At 51.1% G+C, this 24842-nt stretch overlaps 1 protein-coding gene across 1 annotated transcript in view; it reads left to right on the forward strand.

Annotated features, from left to right (window-relative positions):
* Nucleotides 1-24842, forward strand: part of FSTL4 (follistatin like 4) — a 297369-nt gene that overhangs the window by 77612 nt on the left and 194915 nt on the right. Inside the window, exon 4 of the mRNA XM_044227430.1 lies at nt 4793-5035. Coding sequence (XP_044083365.1) covers nt 4793-5035 — 243 coding nt within the window. The remainder of the gene's footprint in view (nt 1-4792; nt 5036-24842) is intronic.

The raw sequence follows: 24842 nt of genomic DNA on the forward strand, positions 1-24842 counted from the left end.
GTGGAGCTGGCGCAGCCCCAGCACCCAGGGTGCCCATAGGCTATGTCGGTTCCTACCAAGGTGGCTCGTGGTGAGAGCCCAGGGGGGCTTCTCCCTCCCCCACCAGCAGCCTGCAGGGTGCCTAGAGCCTTCTGGCCTGTGGGAGTGCTCGAAGGTGAGTCCCTTTCGCCAGGAATGGAGCCAGTGTGCTGAACTTCAGGGCCACTAGACCTCCTCTCAACGTTCAGGACTCGGGCTGACAAATACCCCCTGAGAACCAGAGGCACCCTGCTTTCCCAAGGGTACAGCAGGCAGCCGGCCTCTGCCTGGCAAGGCTGTCTTGGAGCAGGGCTTTGCGAGCGAGTGGGCTGCTTCCTGTGAAGCCCAGGCTGTCCCCCTCCCAGGCCCAGGTCTCTGCCCCCTCTCTCTCAGGTCTCACATCAAATCTCTCACCTCAGCAAGGCTTCTCTGACTCCAAGAGAGTTGGCCCGTGACAGCAACCAGTCTGTTTCCTGTGCGTTGACTACAACCCACAGTGGTTTCTTGTTTGTGTTCTTGCTCCTGTGTGTCTCCCTACATACAGTGTCCTGCCCTGAGCACCATATCCTGGCGTGCCTTGTGTCCCTAGCACCCGGTGTCGGGTCTGGCACAGAGGAGGTGCTCCAGGACTGTGCCCTGGCTGTGTGGGGGAAGGACCCCACTGTTTCCACCTGTGCACAGTGTGGGCCAGGGAGCTGCATCTCTGCAGGCTCTGGCACAAACTCAGGATCTGCAGCTACGGAAAAGGCACTTATACGATATGCACAGGGGGCTCCCAACAGCAAGTCCTCAGTCCTGGGTCCTTAAAAAACCCGACCATGACCCAGGTTGTGCGCTGTTGCTCCGTGGGTAGGTATTTTTGCTCAGAAAAGAAGCATTGAATCTCTCTGTACCTGCCAACAGGTGGGCACAGTTGCTATATGGGAACCTTCCAGCCACCGGTGCCAGAGACCGCCACCATGCCAGCCTGGGGCTCATGGCAGGTGGCAGTAAGGCTGTCGACATGGGGTGCCTGAGATTTGGTGCTGTCCATGCTTTCTGCGGCCATAGCCCACTCTTTTTGGCCTGCTCAGAGCCAAGCCCTCACCTCAGTGTGGCTTCGTGGTGAGGTGGAATGCGGTAGTAAGCATTTCAACCCTAGTCCTTTGCTGAACGAGGAGTAGGGACCTCCTGAGGTGGCATCATGAGAAGGGGGCTCTTCTCAGTAGTCAAGTCAGGGGCAAGATCTTGGAGGGAAGTGCTGCACGGGGCAAGCTTGCCTATGGGAGTTAGCATCCCACAGTAGAAAACCATCATGTTTTCCCTCATGCACTGCTCAGCACCATCCCCAAAAGAGAAGCACTCCCTGCTGTACTTTACGGCAAAGCACCGGTTACTGAGACTGAGTCAGAGTTTGGAAACTGCCACGTGGTATGGTCAGTGATGAGAAAACAGGCCCCCTGCAATGGGGGACGGAAAAGTCCCACCTCCTCTGATCCCTTGACAGGGTCCCACGGGCTCAGCTTCCACTGTCACTAAGCTGGGCCACTTCCCCTTGTCTGGGAGGCAATGGCAACCGAGGTCTATGAGTTCACATCAAGAACCCTGATCTGAGTCACAGAGGGGATCTCTAGCACCAACTGGTACAGATGGATGTGTTTCTCTGGTGCCATAACTTTCACGTAACAATTCCCATTTCTGACTGTGTTCAGTAAATTTAATTAGTGTCAAAAATCCGCTTATTTGGTAAGATGATCAGTTTCTAACCTGGGTAAACGACTTTCTTTATGACTATAAATTAAGCATATTATATCTTTTTCATGCATCATGATCGTCCTCATAAATACTGTAGGCAGTTGCTGGCGGTCTCACTTGGTTACCTTTCCCATTACTGTTTTATCACCGTCCTGCTAGGACTGGGGAATTCATTCTGTTTTAGTAACAAGGAGGAAGTAGTGACAAGGGGCTTGTTTTCGCAAGGAACCCACAGGTTGGTCCACATCTCTGCGGCCAAGGATGGGATTCCATGCCCACCCCTGTGCACGGCGTTCCCAGCTCATCACCAGGCCTGCTGGCCACAGACTGGGAAAAGCAGATGCATGGCTGTTCAGCTATTTTTGTCTTAATTGCAAATAATTAAGATCAAATATTTGCCAACAACCCATTTCCATGTCAGGAGAACCTGAGTGTTCTTGGCAATATCTGTGAGCACAGGTTGGCTGGAGTGTTTTCTTAACACTGACTCCTCAGCGTACAGCCTATGGGGGAGGCCTCAGTCACACCTGTGATCTACTCATACATGGGCACTGGAGACCTGGTGTCCAGTGCTAGTCTTCGGAGGATCTCACTGCAATCAGAGTGTGGTGTTTGAGAGGAAAAAGGGTCAGATGGCAGGGGTTCTGCCCCTACCCTCTGCCTTGCCATCCACTGTGAGCTGGCTTGGCTATAACTGCCTAGGTGGGTTTAGGTGGGCTCTGAAGTCTCTTCTATTCTGCCACTCCAGATTCCAGTCTCCTTTACCCCACAAGGCTCACCTCCATGGACCTTTGTCTCCCCTTTTTGCCTCCATCCTTCCAGTTTCCCTCTGCCCTCTGCTAGAGGAGACAGGGGAGATGTCTCCCTTAAAATGTTCCCCCATTGGGGTATGGTGTTCCCACTACCCTCCTCATCTCTGCTTATAACCTGAGGTTTGACCAGTGACACCAAGTCAGAGCTGAGGAGGTCAGCTTTTAAACATACTGTGTTTCCTAAAGTGTTCAAGGCTGTGTGAGGACAAAGGCCCCATACCTGCAGGGTCTCTCTCATCCAGACATCAAGGTAGACATTTTCAGGAAGGGAATTCAAGCATGGGGGAGGCTCAGACTCGCCCTGGCAGTGAGCACCCCAGAGAGGCGCTAGACCCCAGGGGTGAGTGCTTGGAGCTGAGTCAGCTGGAATGTGAGCATAGTCTGAGCAGGGCAAATACCCTGAAGCAGGAACTGAGAGGCCAGACACTCAGAAACTTTGGCTCTGCTTCTTCAAACTGTAGCGATGAGTGGGGGTGCCCTTGCCATCACATGGGAAGTTTATTAAAACAATGATACAACGGCAGTGCTTTGTGTTCTGGCTGTCCAGGGAAAGAAACAAAAGCCAGTATCTTTAGAGCTGTATTAGTTTCTTCTAGTAGCCGCTAGCACTTTCCAGGGTAACCCATTTTGCAGCACCCAGGAGAGTCATGCTAATCAAACACGCTCTGTGGCAAAGCAGCCATCAACACCATGGGTGGAGGCCCTCCAGCCCAGGCCCTCCCACCGTCAGGACCCCTTGGCTCCCCTTCACCTGTCAACCTTGACAGGAAGATGTGTGCAGAGCCGATAAATGCTGCCAAGCCTCCACTGTGACATACAAACATCAGCCAAGTGGATAAAGAAGATTCCCATGCCTGCTTAGGATCTGCACTTCTACACTGCTCAGAGATATTTTGACCTTCTAGTTTATTTTGATTCAAGAAAAAGTCAATATTTCTTAGCTTGCCAAGGCTGGAAGAATTTAAATGAATTATTGAATCAAGCAGTTAATCTATCGATAACTGATTTTTTTCCTTTTAAATCTAGAATGATGAAAAGCAGGCTTAATGGAAAACAAGAAAAAGAAGGTTGTTTTTCCCCCAGACGTTTTAATCCCATGGGATCAGAGCTGGGGCCAAAGGTTCAGTGTTGACCACTGGGGCCGTTCTGTCTCACTTGAAAATTGTGAAGAAGATACAATTAAAACTTAAAAGCAAAGACTTCTGTGGCCATACAATCTGCGTCCATGATTTACTTATTTGTATTTCGATATCCTTTTCCTATTCTCAACTTGTGTTTGCTGCCATTAATGCTTCTTGGCAAACCTCTCATTTTCTGAACTCTTCTGGTGGAATGGAATGTCATTTGTGGGGGTGCTTGCTTGGCCTTTTGTGTAAGTGGGCACTTCCAGCAATAAGATGCTCTCCTGGCCACCCTGCCCACATGGGAGTGTGAACTCTGGGCACCACTGCCTCACACCACTGGACACATGTGTTGGATGCAGGGGACACCCAGCAGCATGGCAGCAGCCATTCCCCAGGTCTCAGCCTTCCTGCCACAGCTGTGGCTTCCTGCTTTGTGCTAGAAAGGGCTGGGCGGTAGAGAAAGGCTACTGGTCCCACTGCTGGTGGTGTGTATCCTGGAGAACCACATTCTCACCCAGAGACAAAGATCAAGCTCAAGCCTCCCTGCCATGGCTGACCCCATCCTGAACATTTAAGAGTATTACTTTCTCCTTTCTTACTCCACACTCCCTAGACTCTGCCGTTTTTCCCCACTGCCTGCCCCATGTATCTAACCACACTTGCTCTGCTTGGCACTCTGTGTCTCCTAGAATGATGCCTGGCATCCTTACCCTTCCCATCCTGCCCCTGTACAGAATTCCTCCTCCCATCAGTGCAATTACGGGAGCCATGGCTCAAGCCTTGCCTTTTGGCAAGCCATCCTCCTCTCGCTTGGCATGGTCCATTGGCTCTTTGCTACCTCCTTGTGGTCCCTTGTTTACTCTTCCCTTCCAGGATGGGTGTGCCTGAGATGGTTGGTGTGAGCCAACCATAAAACCTGAACCCTGTACAGCTGGGCACTGCTTTTGGCACCTGTGAACACCTCCTGTTAGTAGAGCAAAGAGTTTTTTGGGCACCCCAAACCCCAGGCCCTTGGCTTCACTGGCAAATGGAACCACAAAGGAAGCCCTTGACCACCCTCCCCTAATGCTTGCAGCTGACCCTCTGTGTTTGTGTGTTCAACAGGACTTTCTGATGGGCTGCCAGCCTCCTGTGGGAAGAAGTTCTGCAGCCGCGGTAGCAGGTGCATGCTCAGCAGAGAGACCGGGGAGCCCGAATGCCGGTGCCTGGAGGCATGCAGGCCCAGCTACATGCCCGTGTGTGGCTCCGATGGGAGGTTTTATGAGAATCACTGTGAGCTCCACCGAGCTGCCTGCCTGCTGGAAAGGAATATCGTCATTGTCCACAGCAAGGACTGTTTCCTTAAAGGTAGGAAGATACCCCCTTGCACCTATGCTTCTGGTTTTGGGGATGGATCTTCTCATGCCAGGGTGCTGAATCTGCAGGTTGGATGTGTAAAGGCAGTAGAGGAAGGCAGGAGGCTCAACCGGGTAGCAAGAGCAACATTTCAATGAGGCATGTTCTGTGTATATCTACCTCCAGAGACCCCCTGCCTTTGGCAGGGGGGCCTTGGAGAGCAGAATCTAGGCAGACCTTTGGGGTAGGACAGGGAGGGGAAAAGAAGGGATGGAACCCACCAAGTGCCTACAACAGTGATGGAGAGGCGCATCAGAGCTGCCTGGGCCGGGGCACCCGGAGCGGAGGGGCAGGGCTCGGGCTCGCCCTAATGGGCCCCGAGCCCATGGTGCTATGGCTCAGATGTCAAGGAGTTCTCCGCAAGGGAGCACAGGTCTATTGGCCCCCTACAGCCGCCCCCGCAAGCCACCTGCAGACACATGAAGGGCCGCTTTCCCATCCTCCTGTCTGGGCTGTGGCAGCAGAAGTGGAGGTCGGGGGGGAAGGTGTCCTGGAGAAGGCAAAGCTCTGGCAGGTCGGGCTTCCCCTCTGAGTAGAAGTAGCTTCGGACATGTTCACGGCTGTGCTTCTGACACTCACGCTGAGGTGCTGCAGGAGTCATGAGGCACATTATGGAAATGAGGCCAAAATGAGCCCAGGAAAAATGTTCCCGGTCTGAAAACCCTGCCCAGCCTCATGCCCGCCAAACCCCGGCCCTGTGCGTGCTAAAACACTTGACCAGCTGCTCCAGCTCCATTGGCCGTGTTGAATTTTATAGACTGATGTTCCGTTCTCCAGTTTCCAATATCCCCCAAATTGCATCTTTCTAAAGGTTTTTATTTCTGCATCAGAGTGTGCCCAGCCTCCCTCACCATCGGTTATTCAAACAGCATTTCTCATTTCATGCAAGGGAAAAACAACCACCATGAAAGCTGCCTTGGCGAGGGAGGATGGGCAAGAGCCGGGGAGGATGGGGGCCGCCGGTGCACGCGGATGAGGGCTTGGTTCTGCTTCATGCTGGTTGAATTCATCCACCAAATCCTTCTGATTCATTGAAGTTTTATACAGATTTTGTGAATGCCCGTGCTGTGGACAGCAGTCCCCACCAGCTCCCAGAGAGGCCTAAGGGTGCCGTCGGGCTCTGCCACTTCCCAGCTGTGTGACCTTGGGCACATCACTTCACTTCTCTGGGCCTTTTCCTCTGCTGTGAAAGGGGCTTTTGGGAGTATGGAGGAAAGTAAATGAGAGGCTACACAGACACCCATGTGCCAGGCACATCGCAGTGTGGTGTATTAGTGACCCCTGTCATCCTGTTTTAATCCAGCGTGGCCTCAGGCCTGGAGCAGAGAGGCACAGGTCATGCAGGGAAGGCAGAGACAGGAACAAGTGCCCTGCCCAGCAGGTGTGGGGCCCACATGGCTTCTGGGTAGGTGGAGTCAGGAATGAAGACGCTGAGGGTCAGGTCCTCATGCTGAGATGCCCAACAGGAACCAGGGCTCCCATTTCTGCAGGCCCAGCTCTGTGGGTCTGGATGCCATGGAGGAGTCCTCACCATCTCCTGCTCAGATCGGCTCCCCTCCCAGGCAGCGGGAAGGCCCACCTGCCTCTGTCCTCCAGCATCCCCACCAGGAGTGCCCAGCAAACAGTGAAGCCCTGTTCACTGACTGCAGGGGCTTGGCAGGGATGGAAGGCAGGCAGGGGACTTCAGGTGGGCACCACCCCACCTGCCCCAGAGCCATGGTTCCAATGGGGAACAAGAGAACACAGTGACAGGGGCTGGGGAGCAGAGGTCTTAGAAGGAAAGAGGCAGTGAAGAACAATATTCTACAGCCCGAGATAGCAGTAGAGTCTTTAATCCCCTCTTCAGCTCCACGGATGGTGGTTTGTCTTTTGTCCCTATTTCCAAGGAGTTATTGATAGAGGAAACTGAAAAATACCTTCTTTTTTTCATGCAAACAGTAATTCTAAATTCATCCACGTTCATTATCTTTTCCTACCAGACTTTTTCTAAAGAAAAGTTCTGACTTCATTCTCAGGTTTCATTTGTACCCCAGAAGTCACTATGAGGACACACTCCTCATGGGGCCGGGTATGTAGAGACGGTGGGGGGGACATGGTGGTGGATTCAAGGGGCCGCAGCTCGGCGCACCCCCTCTGTGGCTGGGGCCTGGGCTGTCGGCGGGGCAGGGAAGGTGATTCTCTGGAGCGCTGCTTGAGGACCACAGCCCTCTTGCTCTGCAAGGGAGGAGAGGCGATATTCTAAGCCCCAGTTTCAAGAAAACTTCTTGTATCACATTGCGGTTGCTATGGCAATGGAATTCCTTGTGATTGTGGAATGAAATATAACATCATTTAGGGATTATTAGCATGTGAGTAGAGCAAAACTGAACTCAAATCATTGCTTCAGCTCATCTTTGCAGCTTTTGATACCAGCTCTCCTGACATCCCAAGCAGGGTGTCCCCTGCCGAAAATCAGGGGGACAGAGAGACGTAGGATTGTCAGATCTCTTTCTGCCTGTGGCCAAATTAAAGTGTTGTTGTTGTTGTTAAAGTGGTGTTCTCAGCACCAGATACCACCAGAGAATACCAAGACAGTGGGTGGAATTCTCTGTAACTCTAACTCCTGATAGGCTTTGTGTTTGCAAAGTTACCTCATGACATGGGGTTCCTATTTGTATACTGGTTGGCACTTTTAAAATTGTTTTTCTGTCTCCGTTTGGAATTCACGCAGTATCTCCTGCATTGTTTGAGAAGACAAGCTTGCTTTCAGCCGTCACTCACTACACCGGGCTTGTATTATCCCAGATGATACAGTGTCATAGTTGGACAGTTTTCCAAACAAACCGTGAAATTATGGAAGAAAGAGGCCTGTTAGGGCTACAGTTCTAAACGGATCTGAAGATTCCTCGTCCTGCATGGTGTTTTGGGGGGGCACTTTGATGCTTCAGAGACAAGTTTCCAGGCTCATGAAATCAGAGGAAGTAATTTCCATTTTTAACCAAAAAATGAAACACACTGCAGGCTCACTAACAAACCTTTTATTTTTAAGTGTTACCACACAGGGAATAAAAACCCAGCCTTTTGAATAAATGAAACAAGGTGGGATCGGGAGGGAGACAAACCATAATAGACTCTTAATGTCACAAAACAAACTGAGGATGGCGGGGGTTAGGGAGAGGGTGGTGGGGTTAAGGACACTGGGGAGGGTGTGTGCTATGGTGAGTGCTGTGAAGTGTGTAAACCTGGCGATCCACAGACCTGTACTCCTGGGGCTAATAATACATTATTTGTTTATTAAAAAATTTATATATATATATATACACACACAAACAAACAAACAAAAACCCAGCCTTTTGTGGCAAGGCAGAACAGATAGGTCTTGCTGCCAAAGAGACTTCTTCTATTGTTGTTCCTGTTGGTACTTTGAATGTTACTGCCTCAGAACTGAAATTAGGTGTCTCACCTTCAGGCCATTTCCATACTTCCGCAAGTCTTTCCTGCCCTGCAAGAGTGAGCGCTACTCACATCCCCCGCTGGGGGCGCAGGCTTTGGTTTCCCTCGGTCAGTTGGAGCAGGTCCCCACAGCCAGGGAGGTGCTGAGGCCTGAGTGAGCCTTGCGGGTGGGAGTAGGCGGGAGCAGGCCTTGCGAGGGGTGGGGGAGTGGGGGTAGCACAGGCTCAAAGGCGTGGCCTGAGGTCCATCATGGGCCATACCACACCTCCTTGGTCAGGGCACGTGAGCTGTCTGTGCCTCACTTACCCCATCCATAGAACGGGAATGACGGCGGTGCCCGCCTCACAGCAAGGCTGCCGTGGGCATGAACTGAGCAGCGGCTGGCCCATGATGAGCTCACTTCTCTAAGCAGGGTCAGCCGCTGCTCAGGACCACAGGGATGCCGTTGCAAACATGGTGACATAGCAGAGAGGCAAATGCGAGAGGCCTTAAGACGCCTGCCCCTGGACAGCACTGTGTATGAGCTAAGAACTTGGTGGAGGCCGGGGCGGGTGCGCCTGTGAGCCAAGAGAGAGATGATCACTGGTTCTCCATGTTTATGGAATGAGTGGCTAGAACTGGATCTTCAAATGGGCAAACTAAACTCACCTCTAGCTGCCTTGGTGTTTTAGAAAGAGATGTAACAAGTCATTTAGGTTCACCTAGCAGGTCAGTAGAGATGCTGAAGGAGTTCCAATAGCCCCTGATTCTGAGTCTAGAGGAAGTTCTGGAATGCATGAAAGGCTCCTGGGAACTGCCAGTTGAGCCTCAGGGAGGGGTTCATCTGCCAGAGGGTGAGAAGGGACATGTCCAGGGAAGAGAGAGTAAGGGGCATCTCCCAGGGTGAGTGAGGGCAGGAGGGTGGTCCTTAGCGAGGCAGGCATGGGGTTCCTGCAGACTCAGAGAAGAGCAAGGACCTAAAATGCAGATCATGGGGAATGTGGGTTCACACTGGGTAAAGCAGACACTTGGGGAAGGTGAGCTGAGAAAGGCTATCACACCAGGCTAGGGTGTCGCACCCAAGCTGACTGTCCGATGAACCAGTCCAACTTCCCCTTTCCCCAAACAGGGACCCTGGGGCCCAGAGAGGGCTGGTACCTAGTCCAGGTTACTCAGGCCCTGCCCCTGCAGCCTGCCCTTGAGAAGCAGCCACGTCTCTGGGGCTGCTCATCCCAGCAAGGCATGTTCATGACAGATGCAACCACTTTCTTCTTCTCCCCTGGACACCTCTTGGTGCAGAGATGGAAGGCTCAGGAGCCTTGATCGGTAAGAAAGGTCTGGGAGCTCCTTAGTGGGGGCCTGCCCTCTAGGTCAGCAAGAAGCCCATTGGGAACAACTCCCAAAAACCTGGCTCAGTCATCCCAAACTGACGGGTCCTCTGGATGTCCCAACACCAGACCACTTTCTCCCCAGTGACGAAGGAATAGGAACGCAGGTTCACTCAGAGGCCACTGAGCCCCAGGACAAAGCAGTAGAGCCTCTAAGACCAATCTGAAGGCCCTTCCACCAGGTCTGGCTTTTATGCCAGCCTCCACTTTCCAAAACCTCCTTCCTGTTTCCAGTTTCTTCAAACTGTCCTCTACTCCTGACCCCACCCACATTCTGTCCAGAGAACTTGGCTGCTCTTCCAGCCCTGCCCAGCAATCTGTATGTACTCAGTGCCGTCCCTGACCTTCACTTTGAACGCCACAGAGGAAGGTGTGGCCATTCTTTGCCAAGTCGCCCAGCTTCACAGGCATTATTGAATGTCCTCCAGGTGCCAAGGCTGTGCTGGACCTGAGGACACCCGTATGATCAGGACTCTAGGCCTGATCTCCTGGAATGGATAGCCACAAGAAAGGGCCACCTCCATTCCCCAGCACTCTCACTCTCTGGGCCAGCATGAGGGAGCTGCTCTAGCCAGAGACACCCCCAAGACCTCAAGGACCAGCAGGGATCTTCATGGACTGTCCCGTTTCAGAGACTTCCCTATAGATTGTTCCCTCACCAGTGCACAAGGAACTGGGAGGACCAAGCAGCAGGTTGACCAGCAGCCCCCAGGGCAACAGCCCTTGGAGCTCACTCATCCCCTTTCTGGTACCTGCTCCCCCATCAAGAGAAACATGGCATCACACAAAGGTTTGTTCTTTCGTTATATCCTCTAGGTTTTATGCAAGACAACGGCTTGGTGTGAGTGACTCACAAAAGTGCAAGAATGTTATCAGTACAGTGCGTGTGGTGTGCTTCACAGAATGGCTGTACTTTGGATGAATTAATTACATTCCAGTAATTAAAAATTGCTAATAAGTTACTGAGCTGAGAAAGTCTCGCACCGCATTTATTTTGCTTATGTAAACACGCCACAGCCTCTGAGGCCCCCACATTGTCTTCTGCCCTTTCCTGACACCCCCTCCTCCATATGCACAGCCCCTCCTTGGTCCCCTCGGCCCCCTCGGCCAGCTCCGGGCGTCTCCTAGCCCCGCGAGTCTCCTAGCCTCGCATCCCTCCAGGGGTCCTCCCTTCTCTCCCCCGGACCCCAGGTGCCACCAGCGCTGGGTGCCTCCCCTGCCCCATCTCTGCCACACTCTGCCCACCAGGGTTCCTTCTACTTCCCATCCCCAGGAAGATTGGTGTAGCCCAGGTGTCACAGCCAGGTGGCACTTTGCAGGCCTTCTCTTGCTGCACCTGCCCTGCCATGGGCAGTCTTTGGGCAGCCCCCACTTGTGCTGCTGTGATCCGTGGTGTGGGCCCCTCCTTCCCCACTAGCCTTCTCCACATGGGTTCTCCCCAGGCCCCCCTCAGCCCTCCTCTCTTTCCTTTTCACCCCCTCACCTTTCCTGCCATGCCTCATATGCAAATAAGACCCAGCTGTATCTTCATCCCGACCTCTCGTCCACATTTCAGTCACAAGTCCTGCTCCCCAAAGGCCCACAACCACCTCAGATCCAGTGTGTCCAGAATGAACTCTCCAACTCTCCACTCCCTCTGTCCTTAACACCCTTGTTCCTCACACAATGTCTATCTCAGTGAGAGCAACCTCTTCATACCCCCGGAGACCGGACCCCAAGAGACAGATCCTTCCTTGCAGCCGAACCCCCTCACCATAAAATCGCATCAAGTTTACTTCCTTTTAACTTCTTACCTCTGCCCCCTCTTCTGTACCTGTTCTGCTAACACACATGCCCATCCCATCATCATCATTCACCTGCACGTCCGCTGTGACCCCCTAGATGTTCTCCCAGCTCCTGGCCAGATACTTCTTCAAACCCACCTTCTATATGGCCTTAAGAGTGATTTTTTCAGGAGGTAACTACCCTGCCTTAACCCTTCCATCCATTCATTCAGCAAATGTGCACCTCCTATGAGTCAAAGTCTGTGACAGGCACTGGGGATAGAGCAGTGCACAAAATGGACATGATTCCTGCCCCGATGGCACATGCAGTCTCTTGTTGTACATAAGAAATTAAGTGTCTTAGCCAATGACAAGTGCCATGGAGGAGGATGAAGGAGGCACAGGGGTGGGCAAGAGTTTCTAATAGGAGAAGAGGCATCTGAGCCAATAGCTAGAGAAGGTTGAGAAGTTAGGGAGTTACCTATTTGACTATCTGGAGGAAGGACTAGCAGGTTCAAAGACCCTGAGGTGAGAGCCCTCCAGGCTTGTATAGAGATCAAAAAGGAGCCCAGGATAACTGAAGCAGAGTGAGGAAGGCCAGAGAGGTCTGAGTGGTGGTCAGAGGGGCCTTGCTGGCCATGGGAAGCCTGAGCTGCTAACCACTATCCCATGTTGCCTTTCTGATTATTCTGCCATGACCACCAGTGGATGGCCTCGAGGCACCATCCCGTTCATCACCACCCTAGGAAGCTGTCCGGGGTGTGCTATAGCTGGAGAAGATCTGTCCAGGGGCTGTCAAGCATCTCCGGGGTCCTTCTTCACCTGAGTTAAACTCACAGGACCAGGGGATTTCCTCTTCCTTGTCAGCTTGTCAACCTTCCCATGATACTGGGGGTCTCTACAAGTAAAGAAATATGATTTATCTTTCAACCCTGACACCCGGAAATGTTCATTCATTTTGGATGAATGCACAAATGGATGTTATGTGTTAAATAGGATATGTGCAAACTTTTCAAAGTCCCCAAGTGAGAGCATGGAAAGCCCTAGAGGTGCTTTGTGTCACATGTATCAGAGGGTCCCAGCAAAGGACCAGCAAAGGATGGGTGGGATTTATAAAGAGGACCCTGCTCAAAGACATGTTCTCTGTGATGGGGTGGGGGGTGGGCATTAAGGGTGTTGAGGGAACATAAGGAAAGAATGGGCAGAAGGAGGGAGAGGAGGGGGGTGACATAGAGCCTCCTGTCCCCCCACTTCTTGCCGGCAGAGGCTGCTTAAGCAAGGCCCTACATGGAAAGAAGGGGGCCATTGGTCCCAGCTGCTTCAAACCACCTCCTGGTGCCTATGGCCAACGCTTGGGAGACTTTGGCTGATGATCAGGAGTCAAATGTTTAATTACTGGAGCGAGAAGAAGTTGATTTGGGACTTCTTTAAGGTTCTCCCCTATTGCGCCTTCAATTAAGATCAAGGCCCCATGCAACAGCCGCTAAATGATGCCGCATATTGAATCTCTGTGCTCAAGCAGTTTATCTAATTATCTGTGTGACAAACTCAGCAGCTGTCAGCGCGGCCACAGCTCAGATATGGTGACTCTGGGCCCCCGCCTGCTAGTGTTTTCTGCTTCCTCACAGGCTGAGCGAAAGGGCTTCCGTGCTCTTCTGCACATAGGGAATCCCTTTCAAGTTCTCTTGCCACTGATGGAAGGTACTAAGGGCACCCACAGCGGGGAGCTGAGCAGAAGCCTGGGGGTCTGCCGCTCCCTGGCTCTCTAGCCCCCCTGCCTCACCATCAGCCCCTGTGGCTGGCATGCATCTCCAGGCTCTCCCTGCTCTTCTAAACAGGGAAGAATTGGCCTGACTTGGGCCATTTTTTTTTTTTTCTCCAAGGAGAAGGAGGAGGTCTTACCATTGCATCACATTAACTGAAATAAATCAAGGGAGTTGGGCGGCAGATGGATACAGTGACCCAGGGAGAGGGAGAGGGAGATGACTGCTCATCTCCAGCAGCAGAGAGTGTATGCGTGGCTAAATGTCCCAGAGCAGGCTTACCAGATGCGTGCCCACACCAAAGGATCCAATCCAAGGGATGGAGCTACAGAAAGCTGCGGCCCAGTCCTTGGCAGCATCCTGGGGACTGGGGAAGCACCCATGGTTCCTAGCGTGGATGAACTGGCGCCCTGCCCTTTGGCAGATGCCATGGGAGAGCCGTGTCTAGAACACTAATGAGGGAAGCTAATGAGGGAGGGCAGAGCTTCACAATGACCTCAAAATTTGGACCCCTCATCCCGGCAAGTCCTGTCCTCTGCTTTTCTTCTTCTTGTGTTCATTTCTGCTTTGATGCATTTTGATCACTCATTAATGAAGGTAGCCAGAGTGAAACTACTTTGGAAAAGCTCCTCTAGATGAAACTAGTAAAATTGCTTTCTTGCCAGGAAATTAAAATCATCAGACACAATGAGCTCTGCCAACTTATTAGAAGCAATGGTCTGAGTGGGGCATTTGTCTTTGTAGCTGAAGGAGGGGTGCATCCAGGCTCCTGGAAGGCACACCTGTTGACTTATTATCCTGCAAGAACTTCATGTCCTCTTGTCCTTGTCTTTTAGTCCAGCCCCACCCATTTTGATTGCAGGGGTTTGACCTGCAGACCTGGTCTCCAGAGGTCAGCAAGTGCCTCTGTGAGCTCAGGTGCGCCCCAGTCATTCTGCCAGACTGAGTTCTCTGATGTCTCTACCCAGACCTCATTCTCTCCCTCCCTCTCTCTCTCCACCCCTCCTTGCTCTCTCTCTCCCTCTCTCTCTCCATCCCTCCCTGCCCCCACCTCCTCTTTCCTCCCTCCCCCATCCATGCTGTGTGGCTCACCAATTAATTTATATTTCCATTGAAATATAACAAACCCAAGATTTTTCTTGTGGGGCTTTGCAGAGAACCCTTTGATCTCCAGCTCTGTGTGGGTCCTTGTAGCTGAGATTTTTAAATTTTCCCCTTCCAAACTTATCCAGTGCTCCAGGAACTCTAGATGAGAGATACATGAGGGAGAGTATGGTGTGTCTGGTAGCCAGATCTTTGCTGATTGGGGGGGGGGGGGGAGGTCAGGAATAGGGGAGTGAGAAATCTGTGCAAAGCTGCAGAAAGAATACTCCAGAGTGAGGGAAAGGGTTGAAAGAGGCCATCCAGGGCCCCCGGGAGCAGTGGGCACAGTCACAGGGAGGCTCAGCAACAAAGCATCCTGTTATATACAGAGTGAATTTGTTAGTTCTACTTTCTATCCAAATGTCCAAACTTCCAAGGGTGTCTCTCAACTGTTCAACCACAAGTACTGGTTCCAGGAAAGCTATAACCTCCACCTCCTAGCATCCCCACCCCGCTGTCGTGACATTTTGGGGCAGTGACCATGAACAATCTGGACAGTCTTGCCAGGGCTGGGACGAATGTGAATGGAGGTGAGGCTGGACAGACCTGCCTGGACAAGAATTAAAGGGAAGTTGCCTTCTGCCACCCAGGAGAGGAAGAGCTCCCTCGGGGTGAAGAGAAAAAGGGAAATGATGACCAAAACCAGAAGCCCGGTAGACAGCAACTGTGTTCTCTCAATTCAAGAAAACATGCACCCTGAGAGGAGATGAAAAACGGGATTACAAATTGACTAAGCCACAGCCAAAAATGAAATGGAAGCTGGAGGAGGTAAAACAAGACTTTATGGAAAATGGGGAGTAGTGTCACCCAAGTGCCTTCTGTGTCTCAAGCATTGGAGGGCAAGATTAACAACACAGAAATCAAACAAGCATGCCCCCACCAGGAGAACAGACTTAAAAAGCTCTCCCAGAATACATAGAAGAAAAAGGTAAAGAAGAAGAATAATAATGTGAGAGAAGATGATAGATAGAGAAGACGGGGATGAAAGTTTAGCTCTTGGCCATCCGTCATCTTCAAGACCCCAGAGCAAATCAAAGGGACACAGAGAGTGAAGAAAGATTGTTTTTTAAATTGCCCTGTGCGGAAAGATTCCTAAAATAGGTCTGAATGTAACTGCTAAAATTTCAGGATTTCAGAAATTTTTTCAAATATATTTGAAGTGATCAGGCAGAGAGGAAAAACCTGGTCTCCTGTAAAGAAAAAAGGAAACCCACTGGTGTTAGGCTTTTCTGCAACATTAAGAAGCAAGAAGGCAGCGAAGACCATCTAGAGAGTTTTGAAGTGGTAATTCTGCACTCCTCAGATGAAAATCCCTGTGTGGAAACAACAGAAAGGATGCTCTGCTGGGCAGGGGCTCAGATAACAGACCACCTATGTATTCTTGGCTGGGAAAAAAAAAAGATACTGAAAGATGAACCCCCAACAATCTAGGGACACATCAAATTTGGGAAATAAGAAGGTCGTGGTTCTCACAGCCTGGAGGTGAGCAAGAGATTCCTCTCATGAAAAAATTGTCTAAATGATTGTTTTTAAGCATAATTACCCAAAGGGACAAAGAGTAAATGAAGACGTTAAATGCAGCTAATTTCTTTGACTCCCTTGTGAGGGTTTCAACAGATCCTGCATAATTCTTGACTTAGTGTGTTAAAAAGCATGTATCTATTTAGCTAGGCAATTTCCCATTAACTCCATCATTCCTCCCCAGAATGAACCCAGTGCTGGCCCCAAACAAGTCCCCCAGGCTGCTCCCTGCCACAGTGGGAGGCTTCGCTCCTGCCTTCACTGGTATGTCCAGAGACCACGGGTAGGATTGGTCCTTGAGTGAGGTGACCTACCCTAAGGCTGAGCCTCCCGTGCCTTGCTCACAGTGGCTAGAGTGGGCTCCCCCTTCCAGGAAGCTTGCCTGGGCTGGAATGGAAGTAGAACTCCAGCTTGCTCTAGGGTGTCTTTCTGAAGCAGTGATGTCAGTGAGCCAGCGATGTGGCCTGGACTAGTGATTCTCATGTTCTAATCTAAATAGGTGGTTGATCCACAAGCAAGGAGTGAGTAAGAGCTGAACCATGTTGTGAGAAAAAAAGCCAGGAAAGCAAAAGTCTGGCCTCTTGGGAGGTAGAGGTAGAGATGAGACCCCCTAGGCCAGCCAGGGCTACCATGGAGATGGCCCTGCACAGGAGAGAAGGATGGGGTCACCATGATGGTGGCCACCATTCATGGAGTGGCTGCCAGCTTCCCAGCCTCTACCAGATCCTCTGTGGGCATTAACTCGTGTCAAATAACTTGCCCAGTTACTGAGCTGCTAAATGAGAACTGGGGCCTGCCTTCCTCTGTCACTATGTGCCAGCAGCTCCTCCGGCGAGTAGAAGGGCCTCTCCTGGGGGACAATGGCTCAATGTGACCCTGGCAGGATGCACAGGACTTGACCAACCAGATGTCGGGGAGGGCAGTGTCAGCTGGACATACTTAATGCAGCCTCCCTGCTCCCTGCTTCCTTCCCTCCACCTCTCCTCAGACTGGCCACAGGCTGCTGATCAGACAACATGTGCTTAAAAGTGATCTTCCCCTAAAAGCAAATGGGTGGAATGTCACTTTCCGGTGGACATCCAGACTGTCACAGCCAGTCATTTTAATGAAGTGAATCATGTTCACACGCATCCAGTCTTCGACCCCAGGGACCGGCACCGTGTGGATTGGTGATGTCACCACCACCATGCACACGTTGCAGACGAAGGGCGTGTCCACTCCCTGCCAGGGGAGAGGCGGGGACACCTGGCTTCCTCAGCAGAGGAAAGGAGACTGTCATTCTTCCGGGTTGCTCTTCTCTGTGTCTCCACCTCAGCCTCTCTTCCTTCTCGCCCGGTCCCTGCTCCGTCCCTGCCGTATTTCAGCAGCACGAAGACCTTATTTACATGCCAGGCTTGTCTCAATAAGCACTCCTAACAATTTTAAAGGAACAAACATTCCATTTTAAAAAGTCTTGTGGATCTCAGGGTACACAGTTGCGGGTATCAAGAAGACCTAATGAAGAGAGGGATCCCTGGAAAAGGCAGACAAAGCCCACTGCTGGGAAATGGGGTTTCCCTCCTGTGAGAAATGCCGACAGGCGCGCACATGCTAATTTAGAAAAACAGTGAAGAGGAACCCAGATGCACCCTGGAATATGTCTGTCTAGAAGGCTGGGGAAGAAATAACCCCAGGAAGAGGCACCTGCCAGCTTCCTTTGGTTACAGCTCCACGGGGACTCAGTGGGCTCTGATTATAATTCAGTGTTTGCGGGGTTTATTGTGATTTTATGCATCTCACGCTTTTTAAGAGACCAGAGAGCGGAGGGGGGCGGAGGGCAGGGTAACGACTCACGGAGACAGCCCATGCTCCAGGCCAGGCCCGACACTGGGTACCTGTCGACTCTTCATCCCATTCAGCCCTACGACAGCCCTTCGGGACAAGGAGTATTACTGTCCCAACTGAGCAGAGGCCAACACCGAGGTCAGAGAGGCTTTGTGACTTGCCCAAGACCAAGGAGGAGAGAGCTGTCACTTGGACTCAGTCCCGTTATATTTAAAATGTGCTCTTTGCTCCTCTTACTCTGCTACCTCTCTTGTATGTATAATGATTTTTATAGTCAATAACAGAAAACAAGCCTTGGAAACCATCTAATTCTGAAAGTACCTCGTGATCACTGTCCAGCAACCTGGCAGACTATGTCTGTGTTCGCATAGTTCTGTTCTGAAGACAACTTCTTTGTAGGAGCAGGTGATGGTCACCTTGCTGTGGGCCGCTCTTGCCTCAACAAAAGAGTAATGTTTTCTCACAACCTTGGTTCTTTCATTGTCTTTGCTGCTTCCACTGTGCCATGCCTTCTGTCTATGGGATAATTTTTATAAATCAGAAATGCAGGAGACCTCACACTGAACAGTACCTGGTCTATCCCTTGGTCAGGATTGGCTGGGAATAGTACCTAGCAGAGGAGCCAGTGGACAGGTGGGCTTAGGGCTAAACCCACGGACCATGTTGTGTTCTGGGGCGTCTAGGAGCCAGTGGGACAACCCAAGCTGGCAGCCCTGGAGAAGGGGCTCGGACCTGTGTGATTAGAGAGAGGGCCTTTCAAGACAAAATCACACAGGAACTCATGAGCAGCACCAAGGGGGGCCTGGAATGTCACTCCACCTGTTTATTCACATTTCTAGGACAAGTGAAGTGGTGGTCCTGTCTTCCACATTTTATAGGTCAAGGTTATGTTTCAGGATGCATTATAAAAACCTGGGACTCCTATATCTGATGGCTGTTAATGGCTTGGTAAATTTTAACAACTGAGTCTTGTGGATTCAAGAAATCCTGCTGAGCACCTCCTGTGTGCCAGGCTTGGTTTACAGGCTGGGGACTCAGGAAGACTGTGATGTGGTCCCTGCCCTTGGGAAGCTCATAGCAGAGAAACATGTAAACTGGGGTGATAGTCTATTATGGAAGGAACCAGGGAGGCCTCTGGAGGGGGTGCCATCCTGGCTGAGTATTAAGTGGAAAGTAGAAATAGGCTAGGCAAAAAGGAAGGGAAAGGGCCTTCTAAGGCAAGGGTTAGGGTGTGTATCTACAATGGGGAACCATGAGCCAACTGATGCTTTCCCCCAGTATGAAGCTTGAGACAGGGAAAAGCAGCAAGAGCTGAGTTTGAGAAAGAATTACAGCCAAACCAGGGCCAAACCTCAAAAGTCAGGTTAGGGAGCCCAGGCTCTCTCCTGTAGGTAGGACTCTTGGGCTTGAAACAGTCTAGCTGGCGTTTAGAAAGACCGCACAGTGTGGGCAAAGTGGGACTGGCCAGTGGTGGAGTGACCCAGAGGTGGGGAGCCCAGAGGCAGGGAGCCTGGTGAGGAGGTGTTCCAGGCATGCAGCCAAGGGGTACAGAAGGCTGCCTTAGGGGAATGGACAAACCTGAGCACTGTTCAGGAAAAGTCACTGTGACAGGACAAGGGACTGACTGGGAGAGAGGTAAGAGAGAAAGAGGTTGGAGTAGAGGGATGTCCCGGCTCGTGGCCTATCTGGCTATGAGTGCCTTTCCCACTGCAGTGGAGACGCAGGAGTGGGAGCCTTGGGGGTGGTAGGAAAGTTAGAGTTTGTCCTCAGGTCTGAGGCCCTGTGGGCCATCTGGGAGAGAGGAGTTCAGTTTGTAAAGAGCCTATGCCCCTAGGCTTCAGCCATTCCTGCCTAAGGAGGCTTTCAAACCTTTCCGGTGTGGCAGAGTCAGCCCTGCCTCTTAGCCCTACTGTATTAGTCAAGGTTCTCCAGAGAAACACAACCAGGTGTGTGTGTGTGTGTGTGTGTGTGTGTGTGTGTAAAGAAATCTATTAGGAGGCATTGGTTCACATGATAACAGAGGTTGGGAAGACCTAAACCTGCAAGGGTAGGCTAACGGCCTACAGACCCAGAAGGGGCCAATTTCCTACTGGGAGTCTGAAGGCCATCTACTGGAAAATTCATCTTAGTTGAGGGAGGGCTGGTCTTTTTGTTCTATTCAGGCCTTCAACTGACTGAATGAGGCCCACCCACATCCTGGAAGGCAATCTGCTTTATGCAGAGTCCACCAATTTAACTGTTAACCCTATGCAAAATACCATCACATGAACACCCAGAATAATGGTTGATCACATCTCTGGGCACAGTGGCCCAACTAAGCTGACTCCTCCTCACCCCAGGATTGTTCTCAATGCCTTGCTCAATCCTGGCCAGGCCTCAGCTAACCATGGTACAGCCCATCACAGGATGTGAGGGCCTCTGATCTGCAGGAGCCAAATGTCTCATCTAGGCTGGGCCCTGAACAGCTCTGTGGATATGCTGGGGCTTTGTCGGGCATACCCAGTGCCCCCCCTCTACCCCCCAGTAGAGAGCAGGATGCTGAGCCAGAAGGAAAGTGCTTGCATGTTCCATCAGAGGTGTGTGTCCTTCATGCTGGGGCCCAGTCTGTGTCCCTGCCCTGGGGGCTGGGAGGACAGCTCTTGAGGTCATTGTACCTGCTTCACTTGAGTTGCAAACCACCCCCTACCAGGAGCACCCAGGAGTTCCACAGGAGGGTGGGGAACTATCTCAACCCCAGAAATCCCTACCTCCCTCACCCAGCAGCCTGCAAAGGGGCTTCCTGCCAATGGCTGTTGGCCCAGTAAAGTTATTTTCTTCCACAGCCTCATAGTTTTAACAGTAAGTGCTTGAAATTATACTGAAACATTCAGATGATGTAAGATGCAACCTGGGGGGCGGGGGGAGGAAAATCAAAGAAGAACGAAGACGTCAGATGTCTCGGGACACGAGAAAGATGCACAAATGGCGGGAGCCGGTGGCAGGGTACAAAGGCTGCTGATCAGATCCTGAGGTGGCTCTGTTCCTAGGATACATTTGTCTGGAAACCAAACACTTTCAACCATCCAGAGAGACAGAAATCACAGTATTTGATCAGCAGCCTTGGCTGACTGGAGCTTGGGGAAGAGAGAACAGGAGATGTGTAGTTCCTCCTGGAAATCGGTAACAAAGCCTCTAGCAGGAGACCTACCTCCTGTTAAGGCACTGGCCAATTAACAGAACAAATGTTTGCAGTGTCCCCGCCAAGGGACATGATGTCGGGTCTGCTCCCAGAGCCCCCAGGCGCTGGTCATTCAGACAGGCAGGTACATGACTTAAGTTAATCGCAGAAAAATGCCTTCTAGGGAAATGGGCACTGGCTTGTCATTTGAAGGGACTGAAGTTTGCTTTTTTTCTTTCTCTTTTTCTTTTTTTTAATTTCTGAGGTTTGCTTTTGACAAGTATCTGTCTGACCCGAGAAAGACATGTCCTTCAGACAGGCTCCTCTCCCCTCTCCTCCTACCACAGAGACTCTGGTTGGGATTTTCCCCCAGAGTACCTCAGAGCCAGAAGGAAAGGCTGGAATCTGAGGACTCAGGAAAGTTTTGGCAGGAGGGGCTGTGCCGGGCAAGCCTAGTCCAGGGTCCAGGAGAAGACAGCTCTCCTCCCCATCCCAGTGGTGTCTGCTGAGCCCCCCTAGGAGACTGCAGGGCCTGGAATCCAAGGCTGACCAGGAAGGAGTACCAGATGTGGGCCACAAGAAGGATTGGGACTGGGGGTCGTGGGAAGCTCAGGGTAGGGCTGAGTCAGGAGGGCTGGCCTCACTCCTTTGCCAGGAGGTGGTCAGTCAGCAGTAAATTTCCTTTCCGAAGGGGCCAAGGAGTAATGTGTCAGCATGGTCTGATGTAGCCAAAGCAGGAGCCTGGGTAGGAGTGCGGGAAGCCAACTACATATCCTGCTGCCAGCCCCCGAGTCTCTCCCCTCCCCCGCTTCCCCTACCCCCTGCCCTTCCCCCATGAGGCCTGCCTCCAGTGTGCCCACACATATCTCAAACAGTGGCTGACAAACAGCCTGTTTCTCAGGGAACTGCAAGTATTTGCTGCATGACCCGCGCCACTAGTTTTGACTTTTTACCAACCTACCCAGACTCTCTAACATGAGACTCGGTTGAAATAGTGAGTGTCCTTCCATGCTGCCCTGGACATGGCCCCTGTGTGAGGCCAGGGATGGCACCTGCCCCTCCGATTTCTCAAGGTTGTGTGAAGCCGGTCCACTCTCTGAGCTCGCACGTTTGTCTTGTGTTGGAGGAATCCCCCTCCCCCATGTTTCAGTCAAACGTCTGCATCAGGAACTGCGTGACTAACTCACAAACAAAGGAGCTGTTTCTCAGTGTTCTCGCCTCAAGTTCAAAGTGGGAGGATTGGGGGGTGAAGAGAACTAAGAGTCATGCAGGTGGGTAGGTGGAAGCTCCTTCCTGCTGCGTGCATAAGCAGGATACCTGGTGGGCAAAAATCTCAATGTAGATACAGGAATCTTCGAGCTCCTAAAACAATACGTCAGGAGCTCCTAAAACAATACGTGAGGAGGCGGCAAAGGCCTCAGGGGCACATGGGGTCATGTGGCGGTACCAAATGCTCTGCACCCCAGGAAGGGCAGACTTGTCCCTCATGCCCCGTCCAGTGGGGGTCTGCAGCGACTCCCACAGACCCGCATCCACCCTTAGACACCGCTTTTCCACCACTGTCGCTGATAGGGTAGGGGCCCTGGTGGGTGAGCACACCCCTGCTGAGCTCCTCTTTGGGGTCGCTACTCACACTTCAGCTACAGTCACACGTGAGCTCACATCCACAAACAGACACGTTCCCTTACATTAGAACACGTTCTTCAGTGTGGCCCCTCTCTCGTACTGAGAAACATTTTTGTGGAGCCTGTAAAAAACACAACAGAAGAGCTAATGAGTTTAAGGCTAAAACTCATTTCTCTGTGTGTTTCAGAAGAAAACAGTCTCCTGACGTATTGTTTTAGGAGCTCGAAGATTCCTGTATCTACATTGAGATTTTTGCCCACCAGGTATCCTGCTTATGCACGCAGCAATGATGACACCCCAAAAAAGGAGCTCCTCTTTGAAAGTTTCCATCAGAGCAATTGGAAATTTTTAGCATAACAAAAGCAGTTACATCAGTCATACACAAACTACTTCCGAATGACCAAATTTTACATCCTGAAGCTTCCAAGTGTTTAAGAATATCCACAAAATTAATATTTTATAGACAAGACTAGAAGACTTCCCATTGGTTTCCAGTATTTCCGTTCTGGGCCGTGGGTATGGGCCTGGCTTCACAAGTGCAAGTATACAGACACCCACATTGTCCTCTCCATCCCTGGGCACAAGTCATCCGTCATTTGAGACGATAGGTAGCATCGTCCCTTCAGTGAACTGTAGGGACCAAACCTGCCCTACTGTGGTCCTGGCGTGGAGTAAGAATACAATATGTGGAATTTAAGAAACAAAACAGATGAACATAGGGGAAGGGAAGGAAAAATAAAATAAGATGAAAACAGAGTGGAAGGCAAACCATGAGAGACTCTTAACTCTAGGGAACAAACAGGGTTGCTGCAGGGGAACTCGGAGGATATGGAGTAACTGAATGATGGGCATTAAGGAAAGCACGTGATATAATGAGCACGGGATGAGGGGGTTGGGTTTTGGGTTTGGTTTTTTTTTAGATTTTATTTATTTATTTGAGAAAGCACAAGTAGGGAGGAGGGGCAGAAGGAGAGAGAGAGAAGCAGGCTCCTCACTGAGCAGGGAGCCAGATATGGGACTTAAACCCAGGATCCTGCGATCATGACCTGAGCTGAAGGCAAGGCCTTAACCTTGACTGATCCACCCAGGTGCCCCAGCACTGGGTTGGGTTTGTTGTTTTTGTTGTTGTTGTTGTTGTTGTTTTAAGATTTTATTTATTCGATGGAGAGAGAGATCACAAGTAGACAGAGAGGCAGGCAGGGTGGGGGCGGGGGTAAAGGGGAAGCAGGCTCCCTGCTGAACAGAGAGCCCCGATGTGGGGGGCTCAATCTCAGGACCCTGAGATCATAACCTGGGCCAAAGGCAGAGGCTTAACCCACGGGGCCACCTAGGAGCCCCATCACTGGGTTTTATATGCAACTGATCAATCACTAAATTCTACCCCTGAAACCAACAATATAGTATATATTAACTAAATTGAATTCAAATTTAAAAAATATTTAAAGAAGACAATAAACACTTGTTCAGAAGTAGGAGAAAGGGCAGGGAAGGGACTGGATGAAAGCAAGTGTGGTTATCCCTTGGGTCAGCACAATGGAAAGCAGCTGATGACGGCCAGGCTGAAAGGGATGAAGCAGACACTAGTGAGCCAGGATTGCCTTTGTTGCTCCAGTGGCAGAATCAGCTACGGCAGGGCGCATACCCATGGTGTGGAGGCATTTCCAGGCTGGAACTGCTCCCACAGGTTCACCTCTTCCTCCAAGATCAGACTCTGAGTTGTACGCTCATATGCCACCCAGATCCGCAAGCACATTCCAAGGAAGGGGAACCTCCTGCTGAAAACAGAGTCTTTTTCTTCGTTTATTATAAAAGATGACTTATTGGCAGAAGGGGGTATAAGATGTATCTATGCAATTAGAAGAATGACCATTAAGAGAAGAGCCATGTCTTAGAAATCGGGCTGTGTCCCTCCTGCCCTGCCCCCACACTCCCTCCCCCCACTTCCCAAAAGTGACCACTGTCTTCTCTGACTGACACCATCATCATCTTCTGACTTTTCTTTATTGTTGTCTCACTGAAATACGTGTTGAAACATGATTGACTTTTTCCTCGGTTTGAAATCCCATAGAAATACGCTTGTAGATATTCTTCTTTGATTTGCTGCCTTCATATCTGGAAGACTCAGCCACACCGAATATAGCTGCGGCTTCTTGGTTTTTGTTG

This window comes from Neovison vison, chromosome 1 (assembly GCF_020171115.1).
Source record: "Neovison vison isolate M4711 chromosome 1, ASM_NN_V1, whole genome shotgun sequence".
Classification (NCBI taxonomy): domain Eukaryota; kingdom Metazoa; phylum Chordata; class Mammalia; order Carnivora; family Mustelidae; genus Neogale; species Neogale vison.